We start from the raw sequence: 21,707 nt of genomic DNA, 5'->3' as shown, positions 1-21,707 counted from the left end.
ACACCGGCGTTTGTCAGGCTCCCGGTCTATATGGAGGTCAAACAGATGGAGCTCAGGGATGCCCCCCTCCCCCACCACCACCACCATCACCGCCGCCGCCTTGAGAACCACTCCCCAATGTAGCCTTTCTCTCGCACCCCACACTCACACACACGCATGTGAACACACACTCACACACACACGCATGTGAACACTAAGACTCACACAGACATTCACACACACACACACACGCATGTGATCACACACTGAAACAATCACACTCACACAGATGCATGAAAACACACACTCACTCACACCCAGACACACACACTCACACATACATGTGAACACACACTATACACACAAATACACACGTGACCATACACACGACACACACACCAACATTACTGCACACCCACAAACACAGACACTCACATGTACACTCACACCCACACTCACAGGAAGGCCCCCACACTCACTCACATGCACACCCACACAAATCCTCCATCCCCAAGCGTACACATCAATCATGACACCCAGAACCCCCCCCCCCCCACCCCCAGCATCTCGCAGGCAGCTCTTCCATGGCTACCAAGAAGCTGTTAATTGAACCCCCCTCAACCCCCCTATCCCAGGCCCCTCTCCCCTACTTTTTTACTTGGTTCTATTCGTGGAGTCCCAGCACCACCGCCCGCTCCATCCAGGCTCCCCGGAGCAGCGGCCAGTAAAACCACCCACAAGCTATTCTACATAACGAGGCGTGGCTGGCCCTGTGCCGGACCGGGGGGGCAGTAAACCTCCCCACCACCGACACTCGGGGCGGGAGGGGGGGACGAGAAGGGAGCTCCGTGGATTTTACTTGACGTGACCTTCATAAAATAACAATGTTATGCTCCTTTATTTATTTTGTACCCCATGTCTCAACCGCCCTCTCCCCTCCCCCCCATGATTCCCACCCCATCCCACCCCTACGTCGACCGTATCCGAGAGACTACCGGCCCCCGTTATCTCCCGGCGTTCCTGAACACGGATCCTCTCATTAGCGGCTATCGCGGCTAATGATACGCTATCACTAAGCTAACGCGTCTTAACAACCTCATTGAGGTTAAGTGACCCTGTCCGTGTGCGCCCGGCGCCGCCACTCGGCCGTCCTTCGCCATGCTAGGAGCCATTTTTCATAATTAGCATGGGGCCGTGTAGATCTGGGGGCCATTACAAGTTCCCTGCCACCGCCCGGTAAATGGATGGATTTCAAACAAGACGCCCGCTGATGTGATCGTCATCATTATATTTTAATTAATCCATTCCTCTTGCCGCAACACAGTAATTACAATCTATTTTGTAACGCGGTGCACTCTGGGAAGACCGAAGGAAGCGGAGGAGTGGAAAATGAAGCTGGTAGGCGTGGGGGGGGGGGGGGGGATGTCAGTGATGAAAATGTGGGGAAAATATTGACAAAATGCTCACAGATTAACCAAGGTGATGGCTATGAGTTTCAGTAAAATATGTGATTGATTTCCGAGAGAGAATTAGCGAAGGAGAGAATCAGAGATACAGAGAGAGAATCAGAGATACAGAGAGAGAGAGCGAGAGAGGGATACAGAGACAGAGAGAAAGACTAACAGAAAGGGAGATAGCAAGCGATACAGAGATACAGAGAGATCAAGAGAGAGAAAGACAGAGAAGGAGAGAAGGACGGATAGGTGAGAGAGAGAGAAAGAGAGAGAGATACAGTGATGAAGAGAGAGAGAACCGTAAACAGAGCCACGCAGGGAAGGAAAAAAGGGATTACGATGCTATGACTGATTACAGCTATGTCATCGTCCGCACGGCATAGTAAAGGCGTAGTAAAAGCGTTGTAAAAGGGTTTATACGACGTCTGGAAGCGACGCACACTCAAAACGTCTCTCTGTCTCACCAATTCACACATCATACATAAAGAGGGGGGCGGTAGACAGAGAGAGAGAGAGAGAGAGAAAGGGAGAGAGAGAAAGAGAGGGAGAGAGAGAGAGAGAGAGAGAGAGAGAGAGAGAGAGAGAGAGAGAGAGAGAGAGAGAGAGAGAGGGAGAAGGAAGACAGTACAGGGGAGTTAGGGAGTGAGAGGTTCCCTTGGACCCCTATCCTTTGCTGAATAAATCAGCCCAGGTATGGCAACTCAGGCATGTTGAGGGGCCATGTTGGGGTGTGATGATAACATTAAAGGATTACAATGACACTCCTCCTTTGACACAAGATCCCTTGTCTTGTCGTCTTTCGTAAAAGAGCCTTCCGCCTCTTTGTTTGGAGCACCATACGTCAGATGTGTTGGTGTGCCCTATGTTGTAGTGCGCGCCTACGTTGTACTGCAACTAGCAAAGAGAGGAAAAGACAGATTGCATAAAAACAATCTGTATTTACTACATGCCTTTTACTGCAGAACATGGACAGTTCAATACAACACACTTTACGTGTTCCTTTATTCTTCCGCCAAAATACCAAGTCCAAAGAAAACAAATGATTTCATTATGCAGCGGTTCCAAAGCGTTATTAATAACGCCAGTCTCTGGCTGGCGGTTCTAACGCACAACCCCAGCTTCGTTAATTCTCTGAAAAAACATGTTTATGTTTTTGCCCCTTCCGCTACAGTGTTATCGCCATGACTGTTTGTGTTGAAGCGAGTGCCATTTAAAAACCAACACGGCCCCATGGTGTGCTTTGATGTTATCCCTCATGTGTTCCCTCCCAGGGAGGGCCAAAGCCCCCTGGCCCTACGATGGCACCATCCAAGTGTGAATGGGCGTGTCAACATTCATGACACCCATCTCCGCAGGGGTCAGAGGGGGTTGGAGGAGCGGGTGGAGGAGTGGGGGTGCAGCCAGGTACCTGTGGTGCACGTGGTATCCGGCTCCATTGATAATCCACCCTGGCTCCGAGGGATCAGGGATCCTGGCGGTCCTGGCGATGAGGTGTTGGAGGTCCCTCCATGTCAGCTCAGGACTAAGGGGAGGAGAGAGGAGAGAGAGAGATAGTGAGGGAGCAAGGTATTAAAAAAGAGTGTGATCGAGAGTGCGAGAGAGATGGAGAGAGATTGAGAAGGTGAGAGTGGGAAAGCAAGGTAGAGAGAAAGAGTGTGAGTGAGAAAAAGAGAGTGAGATAAAGCAAAAGAGTGAGAAAGAGAGAGTGAGCAACAGTGAGGGAGTGAGGGAGAGAGAGCATGGGAGAGAGAAAGAGAGCATGAGTGAGAGCAAGAGAGTGAGAAAGAAAGAGAGAGGGAGCAAGAGTGAAGGACGGTAAGAGAGAGAGATAAAACAGAATCTCATCAAACCAGTCCTTCCCTGGCCTGTGCTGTAAACTGACTCAATCCACAGAGGAGAGGCTTCAACTCTGTATGATACTCAGGATGAGCAGGTCCAGAGGGACCTGAACACAGCGCTGCCGTCTGATGTCGAAATAACATACAAATACTAAATTTAAGTATTTTACTTAGGGCTCATATTTTGCTTCACGTACAAGCACAAACAGAAAACCTTATCGAGAGATTGACAAATAAATATGACCGCGTGACGCACCGTCCCGCTAGCATTCTATCAGTATTCTTTTGAATGTCTTTAATTGCAGGTCGTCTGGAGAAAATTATCTGTTTAAGGCAATCTCAGAGTTTAATAATGGTGTCGCTGGAAAAACTGAGCCATCCAACAAAGCATATTTGAGACTTCAACAAAAGCGCCACAGTGCTGAATGTTCTTTTTTAATCCCGGGCAGGGGAATTCTAATAGGGCGGACTCAAGTGTCATGTCAACCAATATACTAATGCAATCCAATTAGGACCTTTAAACTGCGCAGAGAGCTGAAGGATATTAGCTCCGTTTTCTATAACAAAAGACCAAAGGGTCGTCAACGGCAGCTTTCTCGGGATATAAAAAGCATAAAGGAAATTGGGTTTCTCTCCTTTATCCACTCATTATTGCTCACTAAGAAAATGACTTGAATGGGGTTTATGAAAGGAAAAATGTCTTGGCCATCCGATCTGAGAATCCTTTTTCTCTGTCTCTCCCCTTCTCTCGGTCTCTCTCTCTCTCTCTCTCTCTCTCTCTCTGGCTGAAGATACTTTCCCTGTCTGCCGTAACGTTACTGTCCATGCAGACGTTTTACCCTTCAAAGCGCTATAACAAAGGTGACTGACTGGTGCGCAATACAGTGAGGATAACCACTCCGGTGCCATTATAGAAAACACTCGGTCTTCAGTGCTGTCTTGACTTGATACTTAAGCAAGCACTTGTATCATCTGAACTTACAGAGTAGCATCTTGCAAGGCTCGCAACTCTAAAACCACAGCACGTATTTACACAGGATGTTTCAGTTTGATGTTCGCATTTTATAAATTAATCCATAAAAGGTTTTGGTTTCAAAGCACATCTTGTATGTATAGCAAACTCCTGAGACATAGGGCACCGGTGCAGACTGACTGGAGTATAACCGGATAAGGGTCAGTGTATGTGAACTGCGTAGGGTTCATGCAGCCTTTTGTAGTGTGTCACGTTCCTCAGACATTTTTTTTAGTGTGCAAACAGAAGGCGCACGTTGCCTGTCCAAGGAAACGTTACGCAGAAACACTGAGTGCATGACACGGCCGTCAGTGGACTGTTCGCAAACTCCACGACAGGCATCAATCAATTCCGCCACAACATACATACACAACAACACAACATATTTGAGTATCTTCCCCGGCAATTCTTTCTTCAGACTCGAGGTACGGTAACTCTCGCAAGGTATCAGGCATAGACGGACAATAATTCCCATTTGCTTGTTTGAGAAGGTGAGAAATGCAAAAACAAAAGCAGTGCTAGGAGCTTTCATCAATGAGGGAAGCAGGTTGAGAAGCGGGGCCTCCACCGCGATAGAAACAATACCACTTAGATTTCTCGCAGGAAGGCAGAACACCACAAACAATTATTATTTTGTGCTTTGATTTCAAAGGAACTGGGGTAGTAGTGAGGAGGGGGGGGGGGGGAGGAGGGATGTGCGACGGAACGCTTTTTGTACTTTGAACTATTGCTGCCTAGTGCTTTCTTTTTCAAATGATATCTGTGTGTACTTCCATTGATGTGTGTGTCTGTGTGTGTCCGTGTGTGTGTGAGAGTACCTGAATAGATTCCTCTCTATGTAGCACTGTGATTGTCGACGGCCAATTCATCGTCGCCAACACACTATTATGACCACTACTACTGCAACTACTACTATTTATATTACTAATACTACCACTAATACTAGAGTAGTACTACTACCACTACTAGTACTTATAATAATAATAATAATAATAATAATAATAATAATAACAATAATAATAATAATAATAATAATAATAATAAATTAGATTTATATAGCGCTTTTCTAGGACTCAAAGTTTACACTGAGGGGCGCTACCACTAATACCACTACTACTATTACTACTACGTCTAATACTACTATTACTACCAATGCTAAAACTGCTACCACTGCTAGTCCTGCTAACAATGCTACGCTACCACCACTCCCCCTCCTACTACTACTTCTACTACGACCACTATTACTACCATGGTGCCACCATCATCACATCATCACCTCTCTGTTTGAACCCATTAAAAAACCAATCCCCCCAACAGCCCCCCCGCCCCGCCTCCCTCCCCTTGCTCCCTCGATCTCCAGAATCGGACGGCTTGCATAAAGCAAACAAAATTAAATTTGCTTTGCTAACTCAGAGCTTGCGTGGCGCTCGGAGCCGCTCTCTCTGGGACAAATTACTCAGAAGGGCCTCCTTTGTATCCTAACTGAATACAAAAGAAACGGAGAAAGACGGAAAAAGGAACGGCAGAGGCTCTGTACAGCCAACCCCCCACACCCTACACACATACACACAAACACACATATACACAAAAACACCCGACATGGGAATAAATTATTGAACTCTGGTGCGAAGAAAAGGGCTTCTCGGCTCCGAAGCAAGCCCAGCGCAGATCTGTTTAGTCTTGGAAAAGTCGTTTTGCTCGGTATAAAAAATGAGCAGAAAACAACGAGCAGGGTGGGAAGCGGGATTTGGCCATTCCCGTCTTACCGGAGCCTAGAGGGACCGTCACGTGAACACGTTTGGGCCTTCCACAGTAAATAAATAAAACCCACCCAGAGCCGCAACGCCACTACCACGCCGGGGTTGTGTGAATACCATTATTAGACACCATCACCAGAATGGACTCGGAATGAACTAAGGCGAGGTGTGTGTGTGTGCGTTTCTGCTTGTGTGTATTCGTGTGGGAGGGGGATGGGGGGTCTGTTGAATTCCCCAGTATAAGTGATAGTAGTATGCAAAATAGAAAATAAAGATTCCCATGAAGTATTTTGTTTTTCTTTTGTCAAAAAAACAAACAAACAAAAAAATGAATCAAAAACAAGAAAGAGGCGAGGAAAAAGCAAGGAAAAAACAAAAAAAGCAGAAGATTCAACAGCAGCACGTTGGGGCTGCTGTTTCCTGTATGTTGTTGTGCTCTGCTCTCTGAAGGGAAATAACAACATGGCTCTCAGAGGGTGACAACATGGCCAAGAACGGGAGCGGCACAACACATCCACACACTCTCTCCCTCCCTCTTCTCTCATCTCTCCCTCCCCACCATCACCCCTCACCCTCATCTCTCCCTCCTCCCCCACCAACACCCCTCACCCTCATCTCTCCCTCCTCCCCCACCAACACCCCTCACCCTCATCTCTCCCTCCTCCCCCACCAACACCCCTCACCCTCATCTCTCCCTCCTCCCCCACCAACACCCCTCACCCTCATCTCTCCCTCCTCCCCCACCAACACCCCTCACCCTCATCTCTCCCTCCTCCCCCACCAACACCCCTCACCCTCATCTCTCCCCCCACCATCACCTCTCACCCTCATCTCTCCCTCCTCCCCCACCAACACCCCTCACCCTCATCTCACCCTCCCCCCCACCATCACCCCTCACCCTCATCTCTCCCTCCTCCCCCCACCATCACCCCTCACCCTCATCTCTCCCTCCTCCCCCACCAACACCCCTCACCCTCATCTCTCCCCCCCACCAACACCCCTCACCCTCATCTCTCCCCCCACCATCACCCCTCACCCTCATCTCTCCCTCCTCCCCCCACCATCACCCCTCACCCTCATCTCTCCCTCCTCCCCCACCAACACCCCTCACCCTCATCTCTCCCCCCCACCAACACCCCTCACCCTCATCTCTCCCCCCACCAACACCCCTCACCCTAATCTCTCCCCCCCACCAACACCCCTCAACCTCATCTCTCCCCCCCCACCAACACCCCTCACCCTCATCTCTCCCCCCCACCAACACCCCTCAACCTCATCTCTCCCCCCCCACCAACACCCCTCACCCTCATCTCTCCCCCCCCACCAACACCCCTCACCCTCATCTCTCCCCCCCCACCAACACCCCTCAACCTCATCTCTCCCCCCCCACCAACACCCCTCACCCTCATCTCTCCCTCCCCCCACCAACACCCCTCACCCTCATCTCTCCCTCCTCCCCCACCAACACCCCTCACCCTCATCTCTCCCCCCCACCAACACCCCTCACCCTCATCTCTCCCTCCTCCCCCACCAACACCCCTCACCCTCATCTCTCCCCCCCACCAACACCCCTCACCCTCATCTCTCCCTCCTCCCCCACCAACATCCCCCATCCCCTCTGTCAACCATCAATCTCCTCTCTCTCCTCCCTCCCCCTCCATCCCCTTACCCGCACAGCGTCTCACAACAAACGGCGTGGTGTCCCGGTGGCAGCCAGGCAGTCCGTCAGAGTGAACACACAACTGTTTACAAATCCCCAGTTAATAGGATCAGGGCTCATTGACTGGGCTGCCGCCGCGTGTCTGATGTAACCTATTAGCTGTATGATAGTCAGAGTCTCTGGCCCATCGATTACCCTGGCCCTCCATATTGCTCCACTGTGGACTGTTACTCCTCTTTACGGCTGTTTAGAATGCACGGCTAATGCCTTTCACGTGTATGTGTGTGTGTTTGTGTGTGTGTGTGAGTGCGCGAGTGCGTACGTGTGTGTGTGTGGGTGCATGGGCATTTGTGTGTGTGTGTGTAAGCGTGCCGTTAAGTTGATCGGTGTGTCTGTGTCTGGGTGTGGGTTAGTGTGTGTGTGTGTGTATCAGTCAGTGTGTATCTCCCTCCATTCCCTTGCAACTGCCATCGACATGAAGATGTCTACTGTTTATTGTGTGTCTATGTCATATTGTATATAAAATTTGTTTGAGGTGATGCTGTCCGTTGGGTCTTTGTGAATGTGTCCCTGTCAGTCCCATCCCCCCAGTATGTAAAGCTTCTTGTTGCAGCCCTTGTGAGCACACGTGTGCTATTCCTCTGTGCATAAGCATGCCGCAGGTATATTGACTTGTCTGGGTGTTTATATGTGTTCTTTATATGCTGAGAGAAATTGCGCATGCTGTGTGCAAATGTCTATACGGTCGCACATGTGTATGCGTGTGAATGTATGTATGTATGCATCGATGCATGTATGAGTATGTGTGGGTGTGCGTGTGTGTGTGTGCGCTTGTGTATGTGTGTGTGTGCGTGTGTGTGTGTGTGGGCACGCATGTGTGTTTGTGTAGACATGTGTATCAGTGTGTGTACGCATGTGCATGTGTATGAGTGTGTGTGTGTGTGTGTGTGTGTGTGTGAGCGTGTGGATGTATGTGCGTGTTTGTGTGTGTGTGTGATTGTGCGGGTGTCTTTTTATGCATGCATGTGGATGTGTCCGCATGTGCGTGCGCATGTGTGTGTGTCGGGGTGCGTCTGTGGCCAGTTTAACTGGGTTTCCAATTAAGTTGAACCACGGACTGGATCAATGCTAGTCCTCTGTGTGCTGGAATGAGCAGCCCTGGGCCCCCTGGAGCATGCCCACCAATAATTTATCACTCACACTCAGCATGGGCAGAGAGGAGGGGAGCAGAGGGAGGGAGGCAAGGGGAGGCAGAGAGAGAGAGAGAAAGAGAGAGAGAGGCAGGGGGGGAGGGAGGCAGAGAGTGAGAGAGCCACAGAGCAACAGAGCAAGCGAGCGAGGAGAAAGGAGGGAGAGCAGGGACGGCCAGAGGAGAAGAGGTTGTGCAAGGACAAAATGTCCTGCTCAGGAGAGAGCCAGAGAGAGCTATGCACTCGGGAAACAAAAGAGGGAAAATAAAGATTGGCTGATGAAAGAAGATAGAGATCAGGTCCTGTAGGAGAAATCTAAAAGCCTGAATCATTTACAAGCGCTATTGAATTCCCAATAAAGAAAACCCATAATACGATTATCTGATAAGACACATATATGCACACACAAATATACACACATATCTATATATATATGTATACAAATATATAAATACATTCACTTACACATACATATATTAACAAACATAACATATATATATACATATATATATATTTATATACAGTATATATAAAGGCATACAAGCAATAGTTAATTAACGCATGGCATAATAGTAAAATATGGCTACATAAAGCAGAGATGAATGCACAAAGGCAGACCTAATAACTGTAACAGGTGAGCGCGCAGACATTACATTCCCAAATCAGCGCTGCACCGGCAGTGTGTGTTTAAGCGGAGATCACAGGCACAAGTAGTTATCGGCCGGGGCCTAATTGATAAAGCCATTAGTGACACTTGCAGATAACATAGGGGGGCTCTGAGTCTGCTCGCAGTGACTCCAAATGGGCTCACTTAGGCTTAGAGTACAGCACATTAAGCCAAGATTACAGGGCAGTGTGGGGCGGACTCAACCACTCTGTGGCTCCTGTGCTGGAAGATTAATTGTAACAAAATAATGTGCATGCACGTGTGTGTGTGTGTGTGTGTGTGTGTGTGTGTGTGTGCGTGTGTGTGTGTGTGTGTGTTTGTGGGGGGGGGGGGTTGTTTTCAGGAGTGGGAGTTGGGGGGGGTGCTAAACAAGTACAGTAGCGCCGGAGACGCGGCGGCTGCATGCATCCTGGCGGGTGCCCTTGTGTTTCTGTGTATTTTACGTGTCGTCGTCTCCACTATTAGTCCGCGCGTAATTTGTCAAACAGAGGTCAGCCGTGTCTGCAGCCTCATGCGAGGTACATTAGTGTGTGTGAGATGTCTCCCTGGCAGGTCTTTGTGCCGGCGGTTACCAGCCAGCGTTTGAGTTAGGGCCAATTACAGTGAGTGGATTCCGGTCTAACACTTCCACGCTTCCCCACTGGGATCCCTGCCTGATCAGTCCTCGACCCCCCACCGAGGCAGCTAACGCTACGCCGCTGGCCCCACCGCGCAGAGCCAAACCCCGGAAAAGAAGAAGAAAAAAAGAAAGGGAAATTTCGGCCATGAAGAAGAGAAGATGTAGTGTAGATGAGAGCCAGAGATGTGAAGTTGAAGGTTGAGGTTTCTTCAACTCAAGGCCATAGCGCGAATGCGCATAGAGAGGAAAAAACGCGAGGAGCTCAACAACGCAAAAGCAGCGAGGAAAACGCCTTTGTCCCTTTAGTTCCGCTGTCCCCAATGGAACCGTGTTCTGGAGAAAACGATGAACGGTAACCAGAGGTTAGAGACAAAAAATATTGGATCCCGTTTCAATTGTACCAAGATTTGCCAAATGATGTTTTGTCGATTGAAAAGTAAATTCTTCAATTCAAGAAAATCACAGTTTGTTGTAAAAAGGATCATAAGATTTAGTTTAGTTGGAAAACGCAGTGCTAGATCTCTCGTCTCGCACATTATGGGTACAATACCTGACATGGGTACTTAAAAAAGATAGAAAAATATGTTTTCAGGTGAAGGTATGTGCGAGAGATACAGAGAGAAACAGAGAGAGGGCGAGATAAAAAAGATGCGATAAAGAGAGATATAAAGAGAGAGAGAAACAGAAAGAGAGAGAGAAACAGTAAGAGAGAGCGAGAGACAGACAGACAGAAATAGTGAGAGAGAGACAGAGTGATACAAACAGAGAGATATAGATGCTGGGAGGTGGGCCTCCCTGAAAACACAGGTCCCTGATTACTCAGAGCTAATTAGCAGATAGTTTTGGAGCACCACCGCTGTGTCTGTTACCGGCGGACCCAGAGCAGCTCCCTCACCGATTCACCATACAGAAAACCTCCAAAGCCCCACCCACAGCCACGCCCACCCACAACCCTCGTCTCCAGACAGCCACACATCCTTAACTCCCCGTAGGGCTGGGGACAGACCCAAACTGGTAAGAGGAAGAAGAGCCATAATATGCTGGACAGGGGGAAGGTCGTGGGAAGCGGATCATAAAAGTGGGCTAGTTTGAAAAAAGGCCGGCCACGGTGAGACAAACGTTGACGAGATTCGTATGCTCGACGCCTGAGGAGAAAAGCGGAGTGACAAAAATGAAAAGGAGCGCGAGATGGACGGACAGATACGCGGCGAGGAATCGAGCAAACATTGGGACGGCAGAGCGGCGTCAGGGAGGATGAATGATTAACCGCGGGACTGACAAGTCTGTAGATAGCGTGTCAGGCTAACAGATACGGATAGACAGACAGATAGTGACAAATACATATTAGGACAGAACTGCGACTGAGCACTAATCCGTCATTATTTTACCCTATAGGATAAATGTACCTGAGTGGGACACAGCCCTGAGACAAGCAATGGCACAGAGGGTGCAGGCGCAGTTCTCAAAAGCAAGTTAGGAGGGGGTAAATGAAAGAAAAGGAGAATAGATGAAGGATTGATGGGAAAAAATGAAAGGAGCGAAGGCACAACGCAGGAAGTGTTAGATGATCGGATAAGAGAAGATTAGGTCAAACAATATCTCTGCGGACAGGAAAAATAAATCAATGCACTTCGACAAAACAAAAGGCACACACAAAATATAAAAATATATAAGAAGCATAAAGAAATAATAAGACATATATATTTATGTATATATAATATACATAAATTATATACTTATATAATCCCTGTGAAGCTATAGATAGCTATTCATGGGTTCAATCCGTTTTCCTGGACCGACATTAGACTCACTTGGCCTCCAAGACTAGAGCCAGTATACCAGCAGCATAGGGTGCTGCACTGGACGTCCCTGGAAACCGGGTCTGACAGCCATCCTCCAGGTTTGACACGGTCACCTGTGGAACACACACATACACACACTCACACTCACACACAGACACACACACACACACACACACACACACACAGGTACACGTGTACATTATAGCCCTGCAGCATGCTGGGAGCTAATGGTTCCTGTGGACCTATTAGTCCAGAGGAAGGTACACACATGCTAACTCAGTGACAGGCATTTCATTTAGCTGACATTGAATACTCACACTCGCACGCACACGCGTGCACACACACACACACACACACACACACACACACACACACACACACACACATAGAATTCCTCTTAATTGTGAATTAAGAGTGAACGTGTGTAGCAGAACTGCTAAATTGCATTAGAGCAACTCTCTCTGGTGCGATAATAGTGTTTAGTGAGGGTTTAGTGAGGGTAGGTTTTCATTCTGAAACACAAAACCACTTTAGGGAAGAATCAAGGCAAAGACCAGCCCCAGACTGGTGGGACAGTTCATAACAGAAACTAGTTTCTTTAAGGCTATTTAATAAAATTAAGACATATGGTTGCAGAAAAACACACATCACTGTTATACAGTAATATACTATTTTACAGTTATCATATATAAATAAATATATATATATATATAACAGTGTTATCAATTAAGAAAAGTCATATATACAGGCAAATACAGATTGTACTCTGGCCAGGGACAACGGACACACAAACACACACACACACACACACACACCCACACACCCACAGTGTTACTCTTGGTGTTCCTGTGATCCGTGTTCCTGGTCATGTGGCGGCGAGGTGGTGAGGTGCGGGGGAGACACAGGGGAAGGTGTGGGAAGTTGATATCACACTGATAAAAATGGCCGCTATTCCGCTGCTTCTGTGGCCCCTGAAATTGGCACACTGTTGCCTCCCTGCTTTCACTGTCACACCTTCGCCATCAACACCTCTTCTTCTTCCTCCTCTACTCGTCCTCCTCCTCCTCCTGCTCCTCTCCCTTTCCCAGTCGCTTCAGCCTCGCTTCACCTCCAATTAACACCTGCTCTGATGCGTGCATGTGTGTGTGTGTGTGTGTGTGTGTGTGTGTGTGTGTGTGCGTGCATGCGTGTGTCTCCTGTCTGTTTGCCCGGCGGTAGTCTAGGTCAATCGGCGGGCCACTATAAATATCACACTGGTCTTCTCACAGCTCACAGGTGGTAAAGAGCAGCGCTGACACACTCGCGCGCAAACACAAACACGTGCGCACACACCCGATCGCACATTTAACACGACGGGAAGATGGAGTCAAAGATAAGTGTCACTTACATGTGAAGCCACTAGTCGAGTAAAAGGGGACCACAGTGCATACATTACTAGAAAGTAGACTGGACCAGCACACCACCGACGTGTTAAGTCCGTGACACACCAATCGGACAGCCGGTCGTTGCCAGATAAGGCAGTCGGATTGGTCAGTCGGCTCCCATCTCCCCGACACGGACGAAAAAGTGGGAAGAACACGAAAACGCGTCACTCTCATTTAAAACAATTACAACAAGATGCCCGAGGTTGCCTAAATGCGCTTTGTCTGATCGTTGCCTTTGTCCCTTTAGTTCTGCTGGAACCTTATTTTGGAAAGATCGATGAACAGTAAAAAAGTGAAAGACAAAAAAGATTGGATCACGTTTCAATTGTAACATGATGTTGACAATGATTTTTGATTTAAAAGCAAATTCTCAAGTCAGGAAATTCGCAGTTTGTTGTAAACAGTATAGTAAGACCTAGTTTTGTGGGAAAACACTCTAGTGCGCTAGATCTCTTGTCTCACACATTATACGTTACTAACACAACCATGTATCCTACCTGATGTGTTTTATTATATATCCAGCACACACCCACCACTACACACACACACACAGACACACACACACACCACGACATGCATACACACACACACACACACACACACACACACACACACACACACACACACACACAGACAAAGCACACCCATCTACCCTCATACGCACACACACACACACACACACGCTTGGTTCACACACGAACCAGCGGCAGAGATCCGTCCGGGTTGGCTCCAGTGGGCGTGACCGCCATGATGGCGGGGCAGGGTTCTCCATAGAAGGCGGGCTCCCCGGTGTGAGTGACAGCTCCCACGGCGATGCTGTACACAGAGTTGACGTAGCCATCGGCTCCACAGTGGTCGCGGTGGGTCCCGCCGTTCCCCGACGCCCACACGAAGACGCTGCCCCGCCCGTGTCGGCCCTGCAAGTGGAGAAAACAAACAACAACAACAACAGAAAACGGCTCAAAAACAGGCAGTATTTACAAATCACAAGATGGGGAACTTCTTTGACAAATGAGGGCAGAGCCGAGAATGGTGCTGATGGTGGGGGGTCGGCCGGTCCAAAAAATGGAAGAAGAACTCGTGGAAAGCAGCTCTGTTTACAGCTGTGGTTAATGCAGGAGAGGGATAAACGTTAATGTCTTATTTGGGGAACTGGGTATTGTTGGAAGCGTGGAAGCATGTGCTGCGGCTTCAGTGTTTTGCAAACACTATCAAAAAGAGCTGAAACAGATTGCTCCATCTGTGTTAAGCCTCCTCTCTGGGGGGAAATCATCCTCCGATTCCATTCTATTTTATTTATCTTTTTGTTGTTTTGTTGTTTTTTTCCAAACCCACATCCTGCCTGGATAAGCGTGACTGTGACGTGGAGCCTGTGTAAACCCCAGACCCCAGGGTCCCAGTGCGGGGCCACGGTAGAAGGGAGCTCGCCTTGTGCGCTCCCCACTGGAGGGCCTGCCGGGCGAGGCGGCCGGGGCCCCCCAGCTCAGAGCCGTCGTCGGGGGGGCCCCAGGAGCACACGTAGACGTGGATGAGGTTGGGGTTGAAGCTGAGGGCCACGGCCTCCATGGCGTCGGTGACGGGGCCGCCCAGCAGGCGGATCCCTGGCGGCGTTGAGAAAATGCACAACAACAACAATAAACAACAACAACAATAAGTTGTTTCATTTATGAAGCGTTTTTCATTTAGGAAATCTCAGTGTGCCATCCAGGGCTAAAACAGAAAAGGCAAGTAGCGCTAAAACTATGAAACAGTTAACTAGAAACTGACGTCAAGCACAATAACATGCCGTCCTATACGAGAAGGTATTTAGGCCTAACAACAACACAATAAGTATTGTTGTTTAACAAAGAAATCACACAAAGGCCAGAGATACAGAGTTTAGGATTCAGCGGGTTAGATAAACTGAGGCAAACCAATATCAATCTCTATACGTTCGGCTTTAGGTGGGTACATGATATACCATCTATATCTATATTTATATGTTCCAGGGGGACTCTGAGGCTGCAATATAGTAATCGATATCTAGTCTATAACAGCAATCACATATCACTCATAATTTATGCATACATTTTATTGAGACATTGTCCACATTATTGATCACTTTATTGTCAATAAATATATCAAATCTAATAATATTTCAATTTGAAAATGTCAAACACCCCTTAGCCAATGAAACACAGGCTACTTAATGCTAATGAATGCACTTTGAATTATGAATCCATTGAGAAAGGATAAACACATCTAGGAGTCATCACTTATTATTCCATAATTGTTAGTGGGCGACGAGGACGCTAACAATTATTCATAAGTATAAGAGATAGTTAACCAGGTAGCTATGGTGAAAAACAATGATAATAAATAAATTATATCCAAGTATATCCAGTCTCAACTGATGACAACATTTCTTTAGACCTTACTGTCAATTCTGCTCAACGTGCTCAACAACCTCTGATAAACGAAGCAAGGTCAAAGGTTAAAGTTCACAGGTCAGGGCACATGGGTCAAATGATGCCTAAGGTTGCGTGGGTTTTATTAATCGTCTATCTTTCGTTGACAATGATTTCCCTCTAATAAAGTTGTTCCCGGGGAACATTGGTGCTCAGGCCGATGCGATGGGAGGTGTTAGGGCCGACTATTGGGAGGAGCCACATTGAAATGCGGTTTGTAGTGGTTTTAATGAAGACGAAGATGAAATCTGTTTCATCACAGGCTTGAAACAGTCAGCCACAAAAGAAGCTCATACTGGTGCTCCCACAAAACATGGGATTTTAAATCTGCTCTATTTGGCTAAATACACAAACATATCAACATGAAGATTTCTAATATGATCTTCGTTAATAACTACAAAGCTTCCACCAAGCTAAATAGGATTCAATAGTGTTCAGTGACAGTGTGTCAAAAAAAACAAATGATTTTGCAGAAAATCCATCAGATTAATATAGGAAGGTGACATAGACGTCAGTTTCTCATATTTGCTTTTATTCCCCCTAAGCCTTGCTTACATGCGTTCCAAAGCGTGCAGCCATGCTTGTTCTGAACTCAAACAAACTGCTCGTACATTATTATACAATTAATCAAATTCAACATGAGGAGACAGTGTGGTTTACGATCAAACTCAAACATGCACGTTCGCCACTGGTTAACACCGAACCCAACCACACTACTGGAGGACAGTCCCAATTTATTTTTTGTTTCTGTTTATTTAATAGATTTTTGCGCTGTTTAATTTACACTTCTTTGAATTATTAACAAGGAAATCAAATATGTGCATTTTGATAAGACGTTTCCCAGTGTAAAAACGTTTTGATAAATTAAATAAGCCTGCGTATGGCTGCTTTGGGGACACAAATAACACAACGTGCCTTTACCACAGGAATTCATTTAAAGCTTTTAAAGATTTACAGATTTGAGCCTACAGTGCCTTATATCTATGTTGTCGGGGGAACAGAACAAGTGCTTGTGGATATCGACATTGACCGAACACACCTTTACACACCTTTTTGAATAAATAAGGTAAACTAATTTGAGGGTTCACACAAATGCCGTCCGATCAACATACACCGCACCACATTCCTGTCTCTACCGTGCTTTTCTGACAAATCACCATTTAATAGAGGATTGCGGGCAAATAACAGATTGATTGAAAATTCAAGCTCAAGCTCTGTCGAAAATGGTACTTCGTAAACAATATATGAGGGTCATATTTCAATCATTAGATTTTGTGTGGCAGCCCAAGCATAAACAGTACCGAATGCGTCATGGGTTTTTTCTTGGGCGATACTAATCGAGAGGACTCCAGAGGAATAGTACTGTAAAAGCCCAAATCAACGTTCATATAAAGCAGCCTAGTCTATTTAAAACTATATTTTGCCACGTTTCCCATGAGAAATGCCGTGGCAGTTTCAAACACAACAATAATGAAATTGATGTCTCCCCATTATGAAAAATAATATCACGATCAATTACTAAACAATGATCAAACAATCATTACTACCAAAAAACAATAACTAACATTCAAAATGGTGGCTGTCATTGAGATGTGAAGCCGCGATGTGCGAGCCCTAGTTGCTCTTCACTCACCTCCTATTCTGGCATTGAACGCGATGCCCACCCCACAGTAGGAGTTGTTTGCCTCCATGGCTATCTCACCTGCGCAGTGGGTGCCATGACTGTGAGGCAGCAGAGTACACAAAAGCTGTTAGCGAAACACCTCAAGCCAAACAGATATAGTTATTAACACAGAAATAACTAAACTGTACAAGCCATTAGAGTGCTGAGTGTTGAGAGGACGGTGGCTAAATGAACACAGTGATGTTACATAAAAGGCTTCGTCATTTCACAGCCATTGTTGCACGCTGTGGAAAGTACAGTTCAAGGTATAATACAAGGTAATTAAAGGGGTCATGTGTGTATAGGTAATGATTATAACAAACCAGTGTTTACCCCACACAAAGCCGGCTTAGGAAACTCACAATGAATACCGTGGAGACCGTAAGCCCTGATGATGTTATTTTATTGGCTGTTTGTAACAGGCGCATCGAGAGATAAAACAGAGGAAAACCAGCCATTACCCGTTCTCCTCATCCCTGATGGGCATGGGGTCATTGGAGAGACCATGTGAACTCAGCAGGTCAACACTGGCAAGGGCTTCCTGAACCACACATCCAAACACAAACACACACACACACACACACACACACAGACAGGCAAACACATAGAAAATGATAACCACGCTCAATAGCATGCAATAACCAGCAGGAATACACAACACTCACACAACAAATGATAATGCATCTTGGCAACAAGGGTTTAAATAAAGTTGAAATATGACCTTGTGAAACCAACTAGACCATATATATATATATATACATATGTATATATATATATATATATATATATATACAATGTAGACTCATAATCCAGTCTCTGTATAGAGCTCTTATAAAAATGGTAACATCTTGTAACAATAAAGTGGGTTTTACAGGGGGGGCCTTTGTAGATGTTAAGAGCAAAGAAGTAGCATTATGTAATCGGATGGATCTCACCGTCTCCTTCCCTCCCCCTCCCTCTCATCCTCCCTCCTGGTGAAGTCAACTTAAGCTGCGCCACGCAGCGTGCTCTGACATACGACACGTTGGCCTGCTTCCCTCCGCCTATTGGATTAAATATGACACGACAGTGGCGTCCTGCCATTCCAAAGCCGGGCTCCATGTAAACACTTCTGTTCTTCTGTGTAAAGCTAAATGTGCATGTGTCCAACATGATCCCGATGAGATTAGAACCTTTCATGATATGAAGGAGTCTTCCCCTTGTATGTGGGCGTGGATGTGGGATACAAGGACTACATAGGGGAGGTACAGTATACTTGTTTATTAGCATTATTGGTGTACAGTTATTGATGTGCACCTAAAATGCCTGCCTGGACTCTGATGTTATTTATGATGGCTGCTATAGATGATCTGAGACTATTGTGGTTCTTGTTTATCTGATGTTCTTTAAACCAGTCTATATGTTCTGTTCTGTACCACAATTTGCCTTTTGGGGGACATTACCTTTTTCGTATAATAGAAAGTTTTTAGCTTTCAGACACAGATTTACATTATAGATACTGTTTTGGTCAAACTTGTTTTTGATTAAAAGATCAAATGACGAAATTAACTTCTAAAGGGTTCCGTACAATTTTTTGTTTCGTTCTCCTTGGTAACACCTTTTGCAATCACAGGTCATTTTCCCTAGAGATACAAACAGTGTCGCCACCGACATTCATAATACTACAAATGCAAGGGCTTTCATCAGTGGGCCATAGGCTCAATCACTACTGTGTTACATCATTCGGCAATAGACTGTGACTTAACATACATATATGGAAATCTTCTAGATTACCGCTTTAAAGAAACGGCTGACAGCATTGACATGCAGTAGAATAAGTAGGCCTATAGATAAATATATATTATTTTCATATTTGTTTAATTTAAGGGTTCAGTTTACTCACAAAGTTCCTTTTCAGATCCTTGTTAGTGTAGTCCACACCTGGTTAGAGACAAAAGATAGATATTTTATGTGTTTATATACTAATCTAAACACATTTCAAAATTGTTCACCAATTACCAAATCACGGCATGAGGTTGAATCGTGAAAATATTCAACACACAATACACCATTAGATACGATATTTCCATTCTAATATGATTATGTGTAGTTTTGTATAACGTGTGACGTGCATTCGTGTGTATAGAAAATAATCCTTTGAACATTGTTTCACTATGCTGTCTGTCTGCATCAACTGCCCTTCCAGTGCCCCCTTTTCAAACACACACACACCACACACACACACACACACACACACACACACACACACACCTACCTTTCTCCCCTGCACCCGGGCTCCTGTGGTCTTAGCCAGATAAAAACCAATGAGGGCCCCAGGAGGGCCCCACCTGCTATGGCGCACATCACTCACACACACACACACACACACACACACACACACACACACAGACGCGCCAGCCCCGATCAGCCTTTGTCCCGCACACAGGCAGAGCCTCTGGGTTGTCATGGTAACGCGCAGTTGGTTTTTTTTCTCTCTGCCAGCGAGGCCTGGCTGTTGCCGAGCCGTAGACCCGGTTGCCTGAAGAAGCCGCATCACACACACACACATCGCCCTCACACAGACCGGCAGCACCGTGCTGCTACATATACTGCAACACAAACACACACACACACTAGTTCACACCAACCCTGCCCTCTACACAGACTCTCCACTCTCTCTCTCTCTCTCTCTCTCTCTCTCTCTCTCAATCTCTCTGGGCTCCTTGCTGTCTTTCTGTAGTCCGGACCCTCAGCCGTATTTCACAGTAAGGAGGCGAAGAAAAAATAAAACTTCTCGTGCTCTCTCCAGGTTCAAGGTCTTCCTCCTGGACCCACGGCTCTAGGTTTTGACCCCTCTGACCTGTCTTTCTCTCAACCTCAACCTTTACCGCATCAGAGATCTCAAAACACAGGCTGCCTCCCACCTCTCAGACACCACTTTGCTTTCTGGACCTCTCTGCAACCTTGCAACCTGCAATCTTCAGAACCCAGGCCTAGGGCAACCACAGCACTACTAATTACCACAATGTCCAAAATACAAAAAACAAAAAACACTGGTTTATTTTTCAAGATGTACTTGTGGAACGCTCATACATCCTTTCATTGACATACGGGCCCGCACATTGTGTTAATGACAATAGAGGTGATTTGAGGTTGAATTGAATACATACAGATTATGAATTGTATGTATATATATTTCCGTGTGTATTCATAATCTGTATGTATTCAATTCAACCTCAATTCATTGTTATATAAATAAATAAATATATATATACATATATATATACATATATACTTTGTGTGTGTATTTGTGCACATCACTATGTTTACGTGCTTGAGGGTGCATGAGGTCATTTCCTGAACAACAACAACAACAGTGCATGCTAGCCCACAAAAGGCGTTCCGATTGGACCATTGACACCCGGCCATGGCGTATAGCGCCGCCGCGGTGAAATAGCATCGGGGAACACGCAGCTTTGGCGTCACACAGAGGGCACCACGGATGGCTAGCATGAAGAGGGGTATGAAGACTGTACCACTGTACGCCTCCCCACCCCCTTCCTCCCTGCGGACCAGGCCGGCGTCCCGCAGGGAGGGCTTGTGTGCATGCGGGACAACAGTAACGATGATGGGACGTGGTGAGACGCTAATCAGCGACACTAATAGGCGTGGCTGACGGCGCGGCCCTCTGCCAACCTAATGAAGAGCCTAGCTGCCCCGGTGGAGCCCGGCCCCCGCACACCACCGCTTCTCTCGATGGGGAGAGGGGCGAGGGGAGAGGGGGGCTGAGGGGAGAGGGGGGCCGAGGGGGAAAGGGGAGGGGGGAGGAGAGGGAAGAGGGGCGAGGGAGGGGGGAGAGGTGGTAGGGGGCTGAGGAGAGGGGAGAGGGGAGAGGGGGGGAGGGGAGAGGGGAGAGGGTAGGGTAGAGGGAAGAGAGGAGAGAGGCGAGGAGAGAGGGGAGAGAGGGGAGAGGAGCGAAGGGAGTGGGGAGAGGGGGGAGAGGAGAGGGGAGAGAGGAGAGGAGAGAGGGGAAAGGGGAGAGGGGTGAGGGGAGAGGGGGGAGGGGAGATAGGAGAGGGCAGAGGGGAGGGGGGAGTGGAGAGGAGAGGGGAGAGGAGAGGAGAGAGGGGAGGGGAGAGGAAAGGGGAGAGGGGAGAGGAGAGATGGAGTAGGTTGAGGGGAGTAGGGCGAGCGGAGAGGGGGGAGAGGAGAGGGG

General features: G+C 47.1%; 1 protein-coding gene across 1 annotated transcript in view; it reads right to left on the bottom strand.

The window, feature by feature from the left end:
- Window positions 1-21,707, bottom strand: part of LOC307088400 (neuroendocrine convertase 1-like) — a gene marked incomplete at both ends in the record, with an annotated part of 85,509 nt that overhangs the window by 25,932 nt on the left and 37,870 nt on the right. The window contains 7 exons of the mRNA XM_079754286.1: window positions 2,842-2,955; window positions 11,988-12,091; window positions 14,104-14,319; window positions 14,831-15,003; window positions 17,483-17,571; window positions 17,974-18,053; window positions 19,395-19,432. Coding sequence (XP_079610412.1) covers window positions 2,842-2,955; window positions 11,988-12,091; window positions 14,104-14,319; window positions 14,831-15,003; window positions 17,483-17,571; window positions 17,974-18,053; window positions 19,395-19,432 — 814 coding nt within the window. The remainder of the gene's footprint in view (window positions 1-2,841; window positions 2,956-11,987; window positions 12,092-14,103; window positions 14,320-14,830; window positions 15,004-17,482; window positions 17,572-17,973; window positions 18,054-19,394; window positions 19,433-21,707) is intronic.

This window comes from Pollachius pollachius, assembly GCF_949987615.1.
Source record: "Pollachius pollachius genome assembly, chromosome: 1".
In the NCBI taxonomy this organism is placed as follows: Eukaryota; Metazoa; Chordata; class Actinopteri; order Gadiformes; family Gadidae; genus Pollachius; species Pollachius pollachius.
This window is presented reverse-complemented; position numbering and strand designations above follow the sequence as displayed.